General features: G+C 39.9%; 1 protein-coding gene across 6 annotated transcripts in view; it reads left to right on the top strand.

The window, feature by feature from the left end:
• Positions 1-12,789, top strand: part of ARPP21 (cAMP regulated phosphoprotein 21) — a 344,186-nt gene that overhangs the window by 150,766 nt on the left and 180,631 nt on the right. For all 6 annotated transcript variants that reach the window (XM_078688292.1, XM_078688289.1, XM_078688294.1 and 3 more), the window contains one exon: positions 11,490-11,716. In XM_078688292.1, coding sequence (XP_078544418.1) covers positions 11,490-11,716 — 227 coding nt within the window. The remainder of the gene's footprint in view (positions 1-11,489; positions 11,717-12,789) is intronic.

Genomic DNA, 12,789 nt, shown 5'->3' with positions numbered 1-12,789 from the left:
CTAGGGTACCCACTTGGAAGAATCAGCAAGTAAACCCCCAAAGAAAACTAAATAAAGAAACCAAGGAAACCTCAGTTATGGCCACGGAGTTTCAGCAGATAATTCACTGTTTTACAGATGCAGTTGTAAGTCTTACCAGCAACAGCAATGCCAGCCGCTACCTGGCGGGTGTTCCAACGTTCAAGCAACCCAGTGTGTCCTCCGGATAAGAGAGGGGGAAATCCAGCGTCTCTCTACCGGTGCTTAGGTGTGTGTGACTCGAGAGGGGGCAATCCAGCGTCTCTCCGAGTTCACAAGAAACAAAGGTGTTTGCACCGCGAGGGGGGGAAATCCAGCGTCCCTCGCAATACAAAAGGGTTTTACCCTATGCCAGCAGAAGCAGAGGAAACCCGCGTCTCCGCTCTGTGCAACCAGGCACCCAACAAAGTACTAACACAAACCTCCACTGCTGTTGAGCCGGCTCAGGACGAAATACCGACTAGGCACAACAGCGAGGTGAACAGCAGTCTAAATCAGCGTTCAAAGAATGGCACCAAGGAACAGACTTCCACTGCTTCGCTCTACCAAACGAACAATAGACAAAATCACGTGCACCGCCCCCAGCGTCTCACACAGTTTTGTAGCCTCTCCCCTTTCCTGGCGCCCCTAAGGATTCTGGGAGATGTAGTCCTCAAATTGGGCAGGCACCCGTCAGACCCTGACAATTTCACCCTTGAGATTTTTAATTTACTCATTCAAGTCTCATGATTTTAATTCTTTTAGATCTTGTATTCATTGTAAGATCCCTGCTGGCCATTTCCACTGTTGCCTATCTAATTTTGCTCTAGGTCCCAGAATCTTGTTTACTTGTCATTGACATATATCTTTGTTTTCCCCTTGCTTTAGTGCTCCTTCATGGTATATTGTATTCACCTGTTCCCACAATCCATGTAGAGTCTCAATAAAGTCTTCTAAATTCTAAATAGTTGCCCAGAATTGCAAGGGGTTGTGTGGATGCAAAAGGGTACCCCAAAATTGAGACACACAAATTTACCTCAATCAGTCCTCCTACAATTTTTGTATTTGAGACAGTGTTAACCTCAATTTCACGAGGCGTTAAGGCACCACCATGGGCACCAAAATCAATTATGATAAATTCATTGAAAATGTTAAGATTCAGGGAGTGGTCCGCAAACTATCAAGGAAAATTACTTCGTTTAATGATCGTATGACTGAGGTAGAAGCAAGGGTGGTCGGTAATGAATCCGAGATTGCTGTAAATCGCGAACAGATTGACAACCATGAGAAGGGGCTTACTGATGTGATGTGGAAGCTCGAAGATATGGAAAACCGCTTACGCAGAAATAATCTGAGAGTCCTAGGTGTTCCAGAAGGAGCGGAGGGAGTGGACGCCCGCCCCTTTTTGGTCAAACTATTTCAAGATTCCCTACCAGAACTTTCAGCCCGGAATTGGGACCTAGAAATCCAGCGTGCACATCGCGTACCTCTCACCATGAGAAATGCCCCGAAACCCGGTGCATATCCGAGAGCTATACTTGTATACTTCGGTAATTTCATGTTGAGACAGGCAATATGGGAAAAAGCACGTCCAGAGTAAAAAAAAACTAGCGGGCAGATGACCTATTTTGTACGCCCTGACTTCTGTCACACCACAGTTGAGCGAAGGTGGCGCTTGCGCCAGCTCATAAAACCTTTTCAAGACAAGAAGCTCCAGGCATACTTAAATAATCCTGCTAGGCTGAAAGTGATTAACGGCACCCAGATAAAGTTTTTTACCTCAGAGGTTCAGGCAAAAGAGTATTTAGATAGCCTTCCATGAGGGGGAAAAGACGAGACTAAAACCTTCTATATTAGATAGCTCACGTTGCATTTTTGCTTCTTCATTTACAAATTCTTTCTGGTCTTTTTTCACTTATGGGATTAGGACCTTATGAATAATTATTAACTGTTGGACTGGGAGCACCAGAGTGACAACGCACTCACATCACCACAGACTCTAATGGAGTCTAATTGCCTTTGTTTTTGGAGGGTGGGGGGGAGGGAAGGGCTAAAGGGTGGGAATGGGCGGGGTAGCAGCTGGGGGAAAAAATCTAAAAAAAGCAATCATGAATGTAGAAGCAGAAGCAGAATCAGAAAAAAAACTTGTATTGGTAACATGGAAAATAAAGCTTTGTCTGACAATATAGTGGATCAGGAATGGGGGAAAAAACAAAACACAATATGGCTAGGATAAAACTTTGCTCCTGGAATGTGGCTGGCCTCAATGATAGGACAAAAAGAGAGCAAATGTGTGGGATAATTACACAGAATGCGTTCGATATTGTATGTCTTCAAGAGACTCATATTCCTTGGGATGAAAGGGGAGTATTAAGGGTCCCTGGATTCAAATTGTTGGGATGTACTTCTCATACCTCAAGGACTAGAGGGGTTGCTATATTGGCTAAACCTTTTTTGGGTGAACCGAAACGCGTAGCTGCTGACTCACTGGGCAGATGGGTTATAGTTGAGCTTAAGCAGGGGATTACAATATGCTCTATTTATGCCCCAAATGAGGACGATCCTTCTGTATTTTTTGATCTCGAGACAGAGCTGTCATCGTGGCCTCAAGCACTTATATTGTGTGGTGATTTCAATATCTCCCTGCCAAAAATGGAATGTGCTTACAATCAATCCCGTGACAAATATACTGGCCGTAAGCCTAAAGTCTATAGCGCTCTTCTTCAATTAAAGGAAAGTTTAGGTCTATCCGACATATGGGATCTGAAACAGCCACAAGATCCAGGATACACATATTTCTCGTGTCCTCATAAAAAATATGTCCGAATAGATTACATCTGGTTGTCCAGTAACAGGGCTAGCCAGGCAAGAATTTGTAAATTACCGAAACTCATAGCGGATCATAATCCGTTAGTACTCTATATAAATATAGATAATATGGCTAGACCTCGGACAAGCTGGACTTTCGATCGAAAACTCCTTGTTAATAGGGGATATACTGATCATATTAAGGTATGGGCTCAAGGATTTTTCGATTGTAATAGATATAGCTCATCCAGAAATACGGTATGGGATTGTTTTAAGGCATCGATACGGGGCGAGACAATTAGCTACGTAGCCAGGCACAGAAGAGAAACTGCTATGTTAAATGACATACAGCTACAAAACTTAGCTAGGAAAGAAGAGAGGCATACTGCTATAATTGCTCAGGGTGGCAAGGATGGAGAGGGGGATTTAATTTTGAGAGAAATGACGATCCTCAAGGCAGCGATAAATAGCAAACTAACTCAAAGGGCAGCTGAGACGTATCAATCCCACCGCAATTAGATTTATGAAACTGGAGAGAGGGTAGGGAAGCAACTAGCACTCAGTACGCGGCAAAAGCAATCTCTTAATTCAATTTTGTGCATTGAGTCCGAGGGACAAGAACATACAACACCAGAAGCAATATTAGAAGTCTTTAAGAATTTTTATAAGAAACTGTATAATAATGAGGACTCTCTTGACCTCAAAGCAATTCAAAATGAAGTGGCCGGATGGGCTGTTGAATCAGGAAGTATCTCAGGGTTAGATATGGCTACTAGACAAGACCTAGAAAGGGATATAACCCTGAGTGAAGTAAGACTAGCCTTAGCAGAACTGGCCTCGGGCAAGGCAGCAGGTCCCGACAAAATTCCCCTTGAGCTCTATAAAATTTTGGATAGTATTATAACTCCTATTCTCCTCGATCTATTTATTGGAGTTCAAGTTAGTGGTAAACCTCCTAGATCATGGTTGGAAACGAACATTGTGGTATTTCCAAAAAAAGATAAATCTCCCAAATTGCCATCATCCTATCGACCGATCTCTCTGATCAATTCAGACTCGAAGCTATACTCTAAGATCCTGGCTAATCGGCTCAGGGGGACGATCGAGTGTCTGGTCTCCCCGTGGCAGCATGGTTTCATTCCGGGCAAGGACACTACGGACCATACTAGACGGGTCATCGCCCTTTTTGATGCCATGGCTGTCGCGGGGGGCCGGATGTCGGTGGTCCTCCTGGATGCCGAGAAGGCCTTTGACCGGGTTTCATGGGCTTTTTTGTGGGCAGTGCTAGAGTATAATAACATGGGACCATGTCTAATTAAATCTCTAAAAGCAATGTACTTCTCACCTAGGGCCAGAGTTTTGGCGATGGGTCAGGAATCGAGTCTTTTTGATATATCCCGTGGGACTAGGCAGGGGTGCCCATGCTCCCCTATCCTCTTCGCACTGTATATAAATCCCCTCATTATAAAATTATTAAACACCGAGGCAATTAGACCAATAACTCTTGGTCCATTTGACACTAAAGTATTGGCCTATGCCGATGACGTGGTGGTAGTAACATCACACCCCAAGGAGGCAATAACGGAAATTGAACGAATTACTCATGCTTTTGGTCAGGTTTCGGGATATTCCTTAAATACGGAAAAAACGATGGTTATATGTACACAAAATACTCAATTTACAGACCCTAGGAAAGTGGATAGCGCGGTATATCTGGGAGTCCGTATATCCTCTAAAATTGATGAGATTATTAAAATAAACTATGATCCACTAGTACAGAAAATAACAACAGATTTAAAGCGGATAGATGGTATACATCTTTCGATCATTGGAAGAAGTAACTTCCTTAAAATGAACATTCTACCTAGGGTTCTCTATTTGTTCCGGTCGATCCCGCTATTGGTGGATGACAAAACCATTAAGATCCTCGAATCTCAGATGAGTAAGTTTATATGGGGATATGGGAAGGTAAGGAGATCTATCCGTTTTCTTTCTCTCCCTGTCATAAGAGGGGGTCTGGCAATACCTAATCTGGGATACTATATGCTTGCAGCTTTACTACATCAGATGAAGCCACTGTTTTATATAAGATCGCTGAGAAATGAAGTAGGTGAGAGTTATATTCCCTCAATATTTGAACTAGTCATCGGGGATAAGGCAAGAGGCCTTTTAGTAAAACAGCTTGAGTCTTCATACTACAAAAAAGTTAAATTTAAGATTATACTGAGAGTTTGGGGTATTTGGAAAAAAATTAGAAAACAACTGAATATTACCAAATACAATAAGTACACATCACTTTGGCACTCTACCATACTGCCACCAGCTATATATGATACAATTGCCAGGAAATGGGAAACATGTGGAGTCTCGACTCTCGGTGACTTCCTTTCCCCTCCTGTTGGACAAAGATTCCAACAGTTACAATCTAAATTTTCTATTCCTAGCAATAGTGTATTTAAGTACATTCAGATTAACACGATATTGGGCTTAAGGAGTGCAGATATTACACTGGAGAATATTCCTCTACTTGACTGTCTATTAAGATCATCAACCAGGATTGGTACGATTTATGATGTACTAATAGACAGCCAATCTGATGACGTCGATGTGGTGGAGCAGGGCTGGTCAAGGAAATTAAATAATCCTAATGTCGATATCGATAAGATATTGGTTTTGTCAACAAAACTGTTTATGTCTTCTAATTTAAAAGCACAGTTGTATAAGACCATATATGATCTATATTTCACCCCCGCTAAACTTTTCGCATGGGGGAAAAGAGCTAATTCAGAATGTCCTAGATGTGGAAATTGCCCGGCACATCTGATTCATATGCTATACGAGTGTGAAAAATTATTATTATTGAAAAAAATGATAATGGATTTCTGGCAAGAAGTGTTTAGTCATCCAATCGCTGAATCCTCCTCCTTGTTTATCTTGGGATATGATAATACACTATCACATACCAATGAAGAAGAAGTACTGCTTTTTTTGGGGTCAGCAGTTTATCGTATTATATTAACAGCACGGTGGAAAGACACAGATCCCCCCAACTTTCAGATATGGTTATCAAGACTGTTGGGTATGTATAATCAAGAGAAAGCGATCTTTGCCTGTAAAGGATTGAGGGCTCAAGCACGTGGTATTAAGATTTGGAAACCAATTGAGAATTGGAGCAAATACTAGAAATGCTAGTCAGAATGAAATCACCTATGTAAATAATATCTTGGTCTCTTTCTTGGCTTTTTATTTTTTTCTTTCTCTCTTTTCTCCCTTTTGTGTTTCGTAGTTTTTGTTCTCTTTTTGTAAATTTGTTTTCGGTGACTAAAAAATATTGTTTTTTTTCTGCATTTGTGAATTGCCAAATAAAATAAAAAAAAAAAAGAAAGAAAATGTTAAGATTGAATGGCCCCAATCAATAACTGAGTTCTAGTATGCATATAGTATGGGCTGTAATATAGAATTAGTAAAATAAGCACTACTGAATCAATGCCGTGAAGGCTGTCAAATGTGGAGTTATACAGGATATGCAAAAATCAGGAAATACGCTAAGTCTCAATGGACAAAATCAGAAAAGAATTTAGCAGCTTCTCTACTAGAACAGGAAAGTATTCGGGCTCACCTCCAAAATCAAGATTTGTTATACACAATTTTTGCATAGAAAATAAGATCTTTTGCAGTTTTATCTTTGTCTGAGGGAACTGAACATTTCTACAGCAAATCAGATCAGAAAAAAACAAAATACCACAATACCTCAACACTTAAGCACTAACCCACTGCATTAATAAGTAGTCAGTGCCCTATATGCTAATGTCATCCAGAGATATATTCTCGCAATAAAAGATACGTTTACAGTGTCGCACTATTCGAATGATTACGCCACAGTGAAGAAACAGAAGATATGGCAATATGTTTCCAATTACATTGCAGCTATAGAAAATTCATCATGAGGAAAGCAAACCCAACAGTAGAAATATAATACAGAGCAGCTTAAAATTGTACTGCAGAGTCTTTGGGGAGCGAATGGGTACAGTGAGAGAATCATAAGTGAGTGACAGAAATGACTTCCATTTTCATCAAAATGGCATTTTACACAGAAATGTGACCTAATTAAAACAGATTAGAAAATATACTTCTACACATTGTAACTTTTGCTTGGTTTTATAGATATAAAGTAATGCAACACAGTGCATAGCGTTACCTTGTGTTGGATACGTTTTATATTGGTGGAGCATTGGTGTTCCCATGCACCCACCCATATATTTTGATGCAAACCCCGCTTCACAAATGCTTGGAAACCTAAGTTTACACCAAAATGGTGCACCTACCCGAAAAATTCATAACAAGAAGAATCATTATTATTTATCCTCTTTACTTCCTCTTTCCATGTTCGGTTGATTCCGCTGCACACAGAGGAATACCTCTGAGGATTGATTTTAGTGCAACGAGGTGTCCCTTCCTTCACAAAAACAATCCTGCAAGTAACACAGGCACCCTTGCACTGTGGTGCAAAGGTGCCTGCATTGATGCTAGACAGCACACAGTGCACCAGCTCAAGGAGAGAGCAGAAATGCTCAGTTTATTGAAAAAGATGGATCATTTTTGCTCTCTTCCTTTCAAGCAATGCAGCACAGAAAGTTACCTTGCTATGCTGCGTTGCATGAAATAATAGCAAATGTGTCTGTTTATTATATAATGAAATACATTATTAAAATGACCAATTTTAGGTAATTTATGTTAGGGTCATTGCACAAGAACAGCAAAAATGAGAATATATACATTTCATAAATACAAATCACAAAATGGGAAAAGTGTGCAAGCAATATTCGATTCTGATCCTTGACAAATCACTCATATGACCTAAGCACCAAAAGATATTTGCAAAATTTCACAAAAATATAAACCTTATTTATGCCCTTTGCCCTCCACAATCACCTAACTTACTAACAGCAGAAAAGAAATAGGATAGCAATGTGATGATAAACAGTAGTGACCTGAGTTCTGTAGGACTTTTTGGTAGAAACACGTAATGCCATAATCCTGAAGATCATCTACATAATATTTACTGATTACCTCTGCTATTTCCTTGAATGGGCACTTGTTCAGCCACGGCCCGTGGAGGGAGTTTCGGTGGGGAAGAGAGGCGGGGCGGGGGAGGGGCAGGGTAGGGGGTGCTAAAAACCGGAGTATGGATAATTGAAGGTAAGTAAACAATTTAATCAATAAAATGAATTTCGTAGCGCACCCTGCATTACATTTTGCGATGCAGGGCGCGCTACGAAATTCGTTTTAAATAGTTGTGACAAACCACTTCTCAGGTAGGCAATATTGTGCCACAAAACATACCAATTAACATGTAGAAACTCAAAATATAGCAACTTATTTCACCATTTGGGTTACTTGAGAGTACGTAAACACAACATTGGTGTATCCCAATGTTTGAGTGCTAAGTTATTTGTTCATTGCAAATGACATTGCTTGATTCTCAGAACATTTATCTTGGAAGTGTGATTATGTCACATTGAAGAGCTTAATATTAGCTTCACTTGTACTATAGTTGGTGCTTTATAACCCAGTCAGTGAGCGACAGTTCATCTGAATTGGTAGCATCTCACTCTAGAGAATTTCTGCTGCTTGCAGGTAAAGGATCCCAAAATATGTACTAGAAACAAGAATGTACAATGTCTCCATCTGTTGTTGTTTAAGGATAAGGACATATAAATCTCTTGGGCCTACTCAATCAAACATATTCACTCCATCATTAATTTGTTTTTCTTTCTCACCATTCTTTTTATCATTTGGATATCACTTTCTCAGTGCCACCACGTTGATTCCTCGCAACTCATTTCAATCCTACAACTGCACTTTATCTCTCAGCTAGGCATCTCACTGACAAATGGAGTATGCTCTTCTAGCCTTGGCCATGTACATAGGACAATACTCAAATAAGTAGTCTCTGATAGCTTTAGTGTCAGAATGCCTCCACAGGTAACCTTTGAGAACAGTGAGCCCCAACTAACCAGTTGATTTTGCTTGCTGAATCCAGCTGTCCCTCTTACACCCAAGTAAGATGATTTGCTGCTAACATTCTAACAGCAACATTACAAACAATACACTGATATCTGCTGCCAGATACACAGTACAGGCACTCCCACTGGAAGCAAAACATATCCAATTGAAATGCAGATCCCATAAGTATAAAAAAATAATTAGACTGATTTCCACGCCTATTCCAGGTAATGCTAAACGTAATGAACTTAGTTATCTTTCCCCAGCATTTAAACAAATGATTTCTCCTATCTCTGAAGTCTAAATGCAGACTGTGAAAAAATGCCTATTTCCGTGTGATGACCTCCACCCAATTGTAAGCTGCATATCTGATTAGCATACTTAATTCTCATATAAGGCCCTAGTATATGGTGTAGAATATACACCCAATGCATGGAAAGGTATATGACACCTGTGGACTGCTGCATTTATTGTGCGTTTTGCTAATGTGACACAACAAAACATGGTGTGAGTCACACCATTTTAGCCTGACTGCTGCAGGTTAAACCTGCAGCCTGATCTGTCAAAATAACCATTTTGATAGTGGAAAATGCTTCCTTTTAACATATGTCACCCATATATAGGACTTGCAGCCCAAAAGATAGCGTGCATGATATTTAAATGTGGGGCATGTGGAAATTGAATGCTACCATGTACTTGCAGTGACAATCCATCAAGGGCTATTTTCATTGTGGACGACTTTGGCTGACATATGAGAAAACTAAAGTACAGACTAAAATATTAAGTCTATCTCAGGTCTGAAACTAGATAGGAAAATTATTCAACCACTACTGTTGATGTCTATTTAAAATCCAGTTCAATGGTGGAGTCAGATTTGTATTAAATATATAGGGAAAGTGACTTTTAGAAAGTAATCTTTTTCCTGGCTGACGCTCCTGGAGGCTAATTTGCGCTCGCTCTCCAGCAGCTGTCTAGCCAGTTTTTGAGCTTAATGAGGTATGAAAAAATCTCCCAGAGCATTGAAAATGGTCTGGTCATGATGAGGAAGTCCAATTAGGTTGGTCGGAGGAGCTTCATTAACATGTAAAGAGGCTTGCCCTTTCACAGTAATTGTAAGGTGAGATGAGACCTGGAGAAGGCAACCCTTTCCTGCCCTAGCCAGCCAGAGAAGCTGCCCTGGAACCGGTTTTAAGTGACCACAGAAGAGTTGACTGCTCATGTCCTTGGCCACAACTTTGGGAGGGTACATAGGCTCTGCACAAGGTAGAAAGAGTTTCCACATCTTGGATTTTAATGGTGAGGTGCACTGTGGGATTGTGTGCAGTAGGACAACCCATTGTTTAGGGAGGAGTCTGGAGTCACCTCTGCTCACTAGCTAGTGGCAACAATAAATGTGGCAAATAGACATGCAGTGGACCCTGCTGGTGGCCTCTGCTGGAGGGATCTGTTACACCTAAGTGCTATCATTGAGGTCCTGAGAACCTTTTCTTTGAAATTCTGGACTTATAAAACAATCTCTGAATAGCTCTAAGACTTAGAAACATTCTAAATTCTAGATGCCAGAGGACCAGGATCAACCACTTGATCCAGCAAAGGCACACATTCATTGGACTATTTCTCCCACTTGAAGCTTCTCATTAGCCTCAGGTACATTTCAAGGGGCCGTTGAGAAGAAGGATCAAGCCTCATAGATCCCTTTGTATAGAGCTGCAGTCTTAGACCGCTGATCGATTCTGGGCTTCAGAAAATAGACTAAGGATCTGATATAGAGTTTTGCAGGTGGGTTACTCCATCATGAGCATATCCAATTCCCCATATTACAAGTGACATTGGATATAATGCACTAATAATATGGTAGATGGGAATTCTGTCATATTGGTGATGAAGTAAGCTTCCCGCCGAATTCTGAATTAGGCCCTGATCAGGCCCTAAGTCTAAATGGATAGCATTTGGCTTACGATTTGCTTTTATCCTTCAACATTTTTCTGGTTGGTAGTACATCTATTCTTATTAAATGAAAATGTTCATCCCAATTATGCAACCCTTTGTCCAATGACTTGTCTACTGCTGGAAACTTTAAGGGGTTATGCAGGTTAAACATATAATGTTTTATATATAAAAACATAAATGCACTGAAATTGGCCCTTCTAATAATGTTTCAGGTCTTTACCTCACTACTGTCTTGTGTTAAAGAGGGGTATTGTTTGCTTTAGAAGAATGCATTTTTTTAACATTCCCCTCATAACCTTCTTTGTTTCAGTGGCAGATCATTTTTCCCTGTGTATACTTTGTTCTACTTTTGCCTATGGATTATCCCAGTTCTTTATATATACCATCATTTATTGTATTGGCCAGTATGGTTTTCTCACAAATACAACTATTTGTAGAAAGTGAGAAATCCACCAAAGTCATTGTAAAATGTTTTCTACTGATAGGCTGTAATTGTGTTTTGTAGATTGTATGTTCAACACATCCTTGTATGCCCATTTGTTTTAGTGCATCCTCTGCATAAAGCTTCAAGGTTCATATATATATATATATATATATATATATATATATATATATATATATATATATATATATATATATATATATATATATATATATATATATATTGACATAAAATGTAATCTCATCAAATCTTTCTTGTCTTTTTTTCAACCCTTGTCATGCTACAGAGGTAATAGAGACAGCACAGGCAGGGCCTCCGGAAGTCGGCAAAGTAGTACAGAGAATGATCTGAAATGGACAGACCCAAGACCGTGGAGCAGTACGGACTCAGACAGCTCCAGTCGTAATCTAAAGCCAGCCATTACAAAGACTGCAAGTTTTGGTGGAATTACTGTGCTGACAAGGGGTGATAGCTCATCCAGTAACAGAAGTAATGGAAAACTATCTAAAACAGGTAACTACTCCAGTTTGCATTTATATGTATTGCATGCTGAGAGAAATCTGTAATATTTAATGATTTTGCCACCGTTGGATTCCTCATAGAAATGTGAATATAAATAATTATTGCTAGCCAACTCAAAGATACGTAGTTTTTTCTCAGTGGGTGCCAACCTGCTGCAACTCGAATCTGTTATCTTCAAGTAACAGAATTATTGGAGACCTAGGTTAGTTAACATTAGGCTGTCTATCCTCTTTTAGCTTTCAACCTACAATAACGGACAAACCCTCACCAAAAGGTAAACAACCCCCATCAGTGTAAACATATAAGCACTGATAAACACATGCACAAGCAAAAATTAAAATGCTATTCAAAGAAAGGGAAGCGATAGAGAATGTGTAATTTTTCTTTCTTTCTGAAGGGGTCAACACAATTTAACTTTTGTTATATAAGGTAATAGCAAGGAATACTGATTTAACAGAGTTTTTTATGGGATGTCACTAAAATAGTGTTTCTTCTTCCTTTGTTTCATTCCATTTTACATGCTTGGATTAAAGGTGGAGGTTTCAGAAGCATGTTTTTGGTCTGATCTAATAATATTTAAACATTGTATAGAATTGGCAAACAATAAAGTCATATATGATTGCTGGAAAATGGGCCCTCTTTAAAACCACTTGGATGCTAATGACAAGGGTAACTCGTCATGGAGTTTCCATTGATTTCAATGGAAATTTACTGTAAATCATGGAACATGCCTTAGCATCCAGGGTGACCCCAAAATGTTTGCCTTTCTCCTCCTATTTTTCTGACCTCCTTTTGGCTTTTATGATTTTGGGCCCTCTACTACTGCTGACCAATGCTAAAGTGCACATGTTTTCTCCTCTAAACATGGTATCATTGGTTTACACCTGTTTGGCATATTTAGTTTACTGATACGCCCCTTGTAAAGTAGTATACCATTTACAGAGGGCCTGTCATCTAAATGCTGCTTGTGGGCCTTCAGCACTGGTTGTGCCACCCACACAATTAGCATTTCAAACCTGTCTCAGGCGTGCCATTGCAAGGCCTATTAGTGCAGTTTACTGCCA

Source organism: Lissotriton helveticus, chromosome 4_1, assembly GCF_964261635.1.
Source record: "Lissotriton helveticus chromosome 4_1, aLisHel1.1, whole genome shotgun sequence".
Taxonomy (NCBI): Eukaryota; Metazoa; Chordata; class Amphibia; order Caudata; family Salamandridae; genus Lissotriton; species Lissotriton helveticus.
This window is presented reverse-complemented; position numbering and strand designations above follow the sequence as displayed.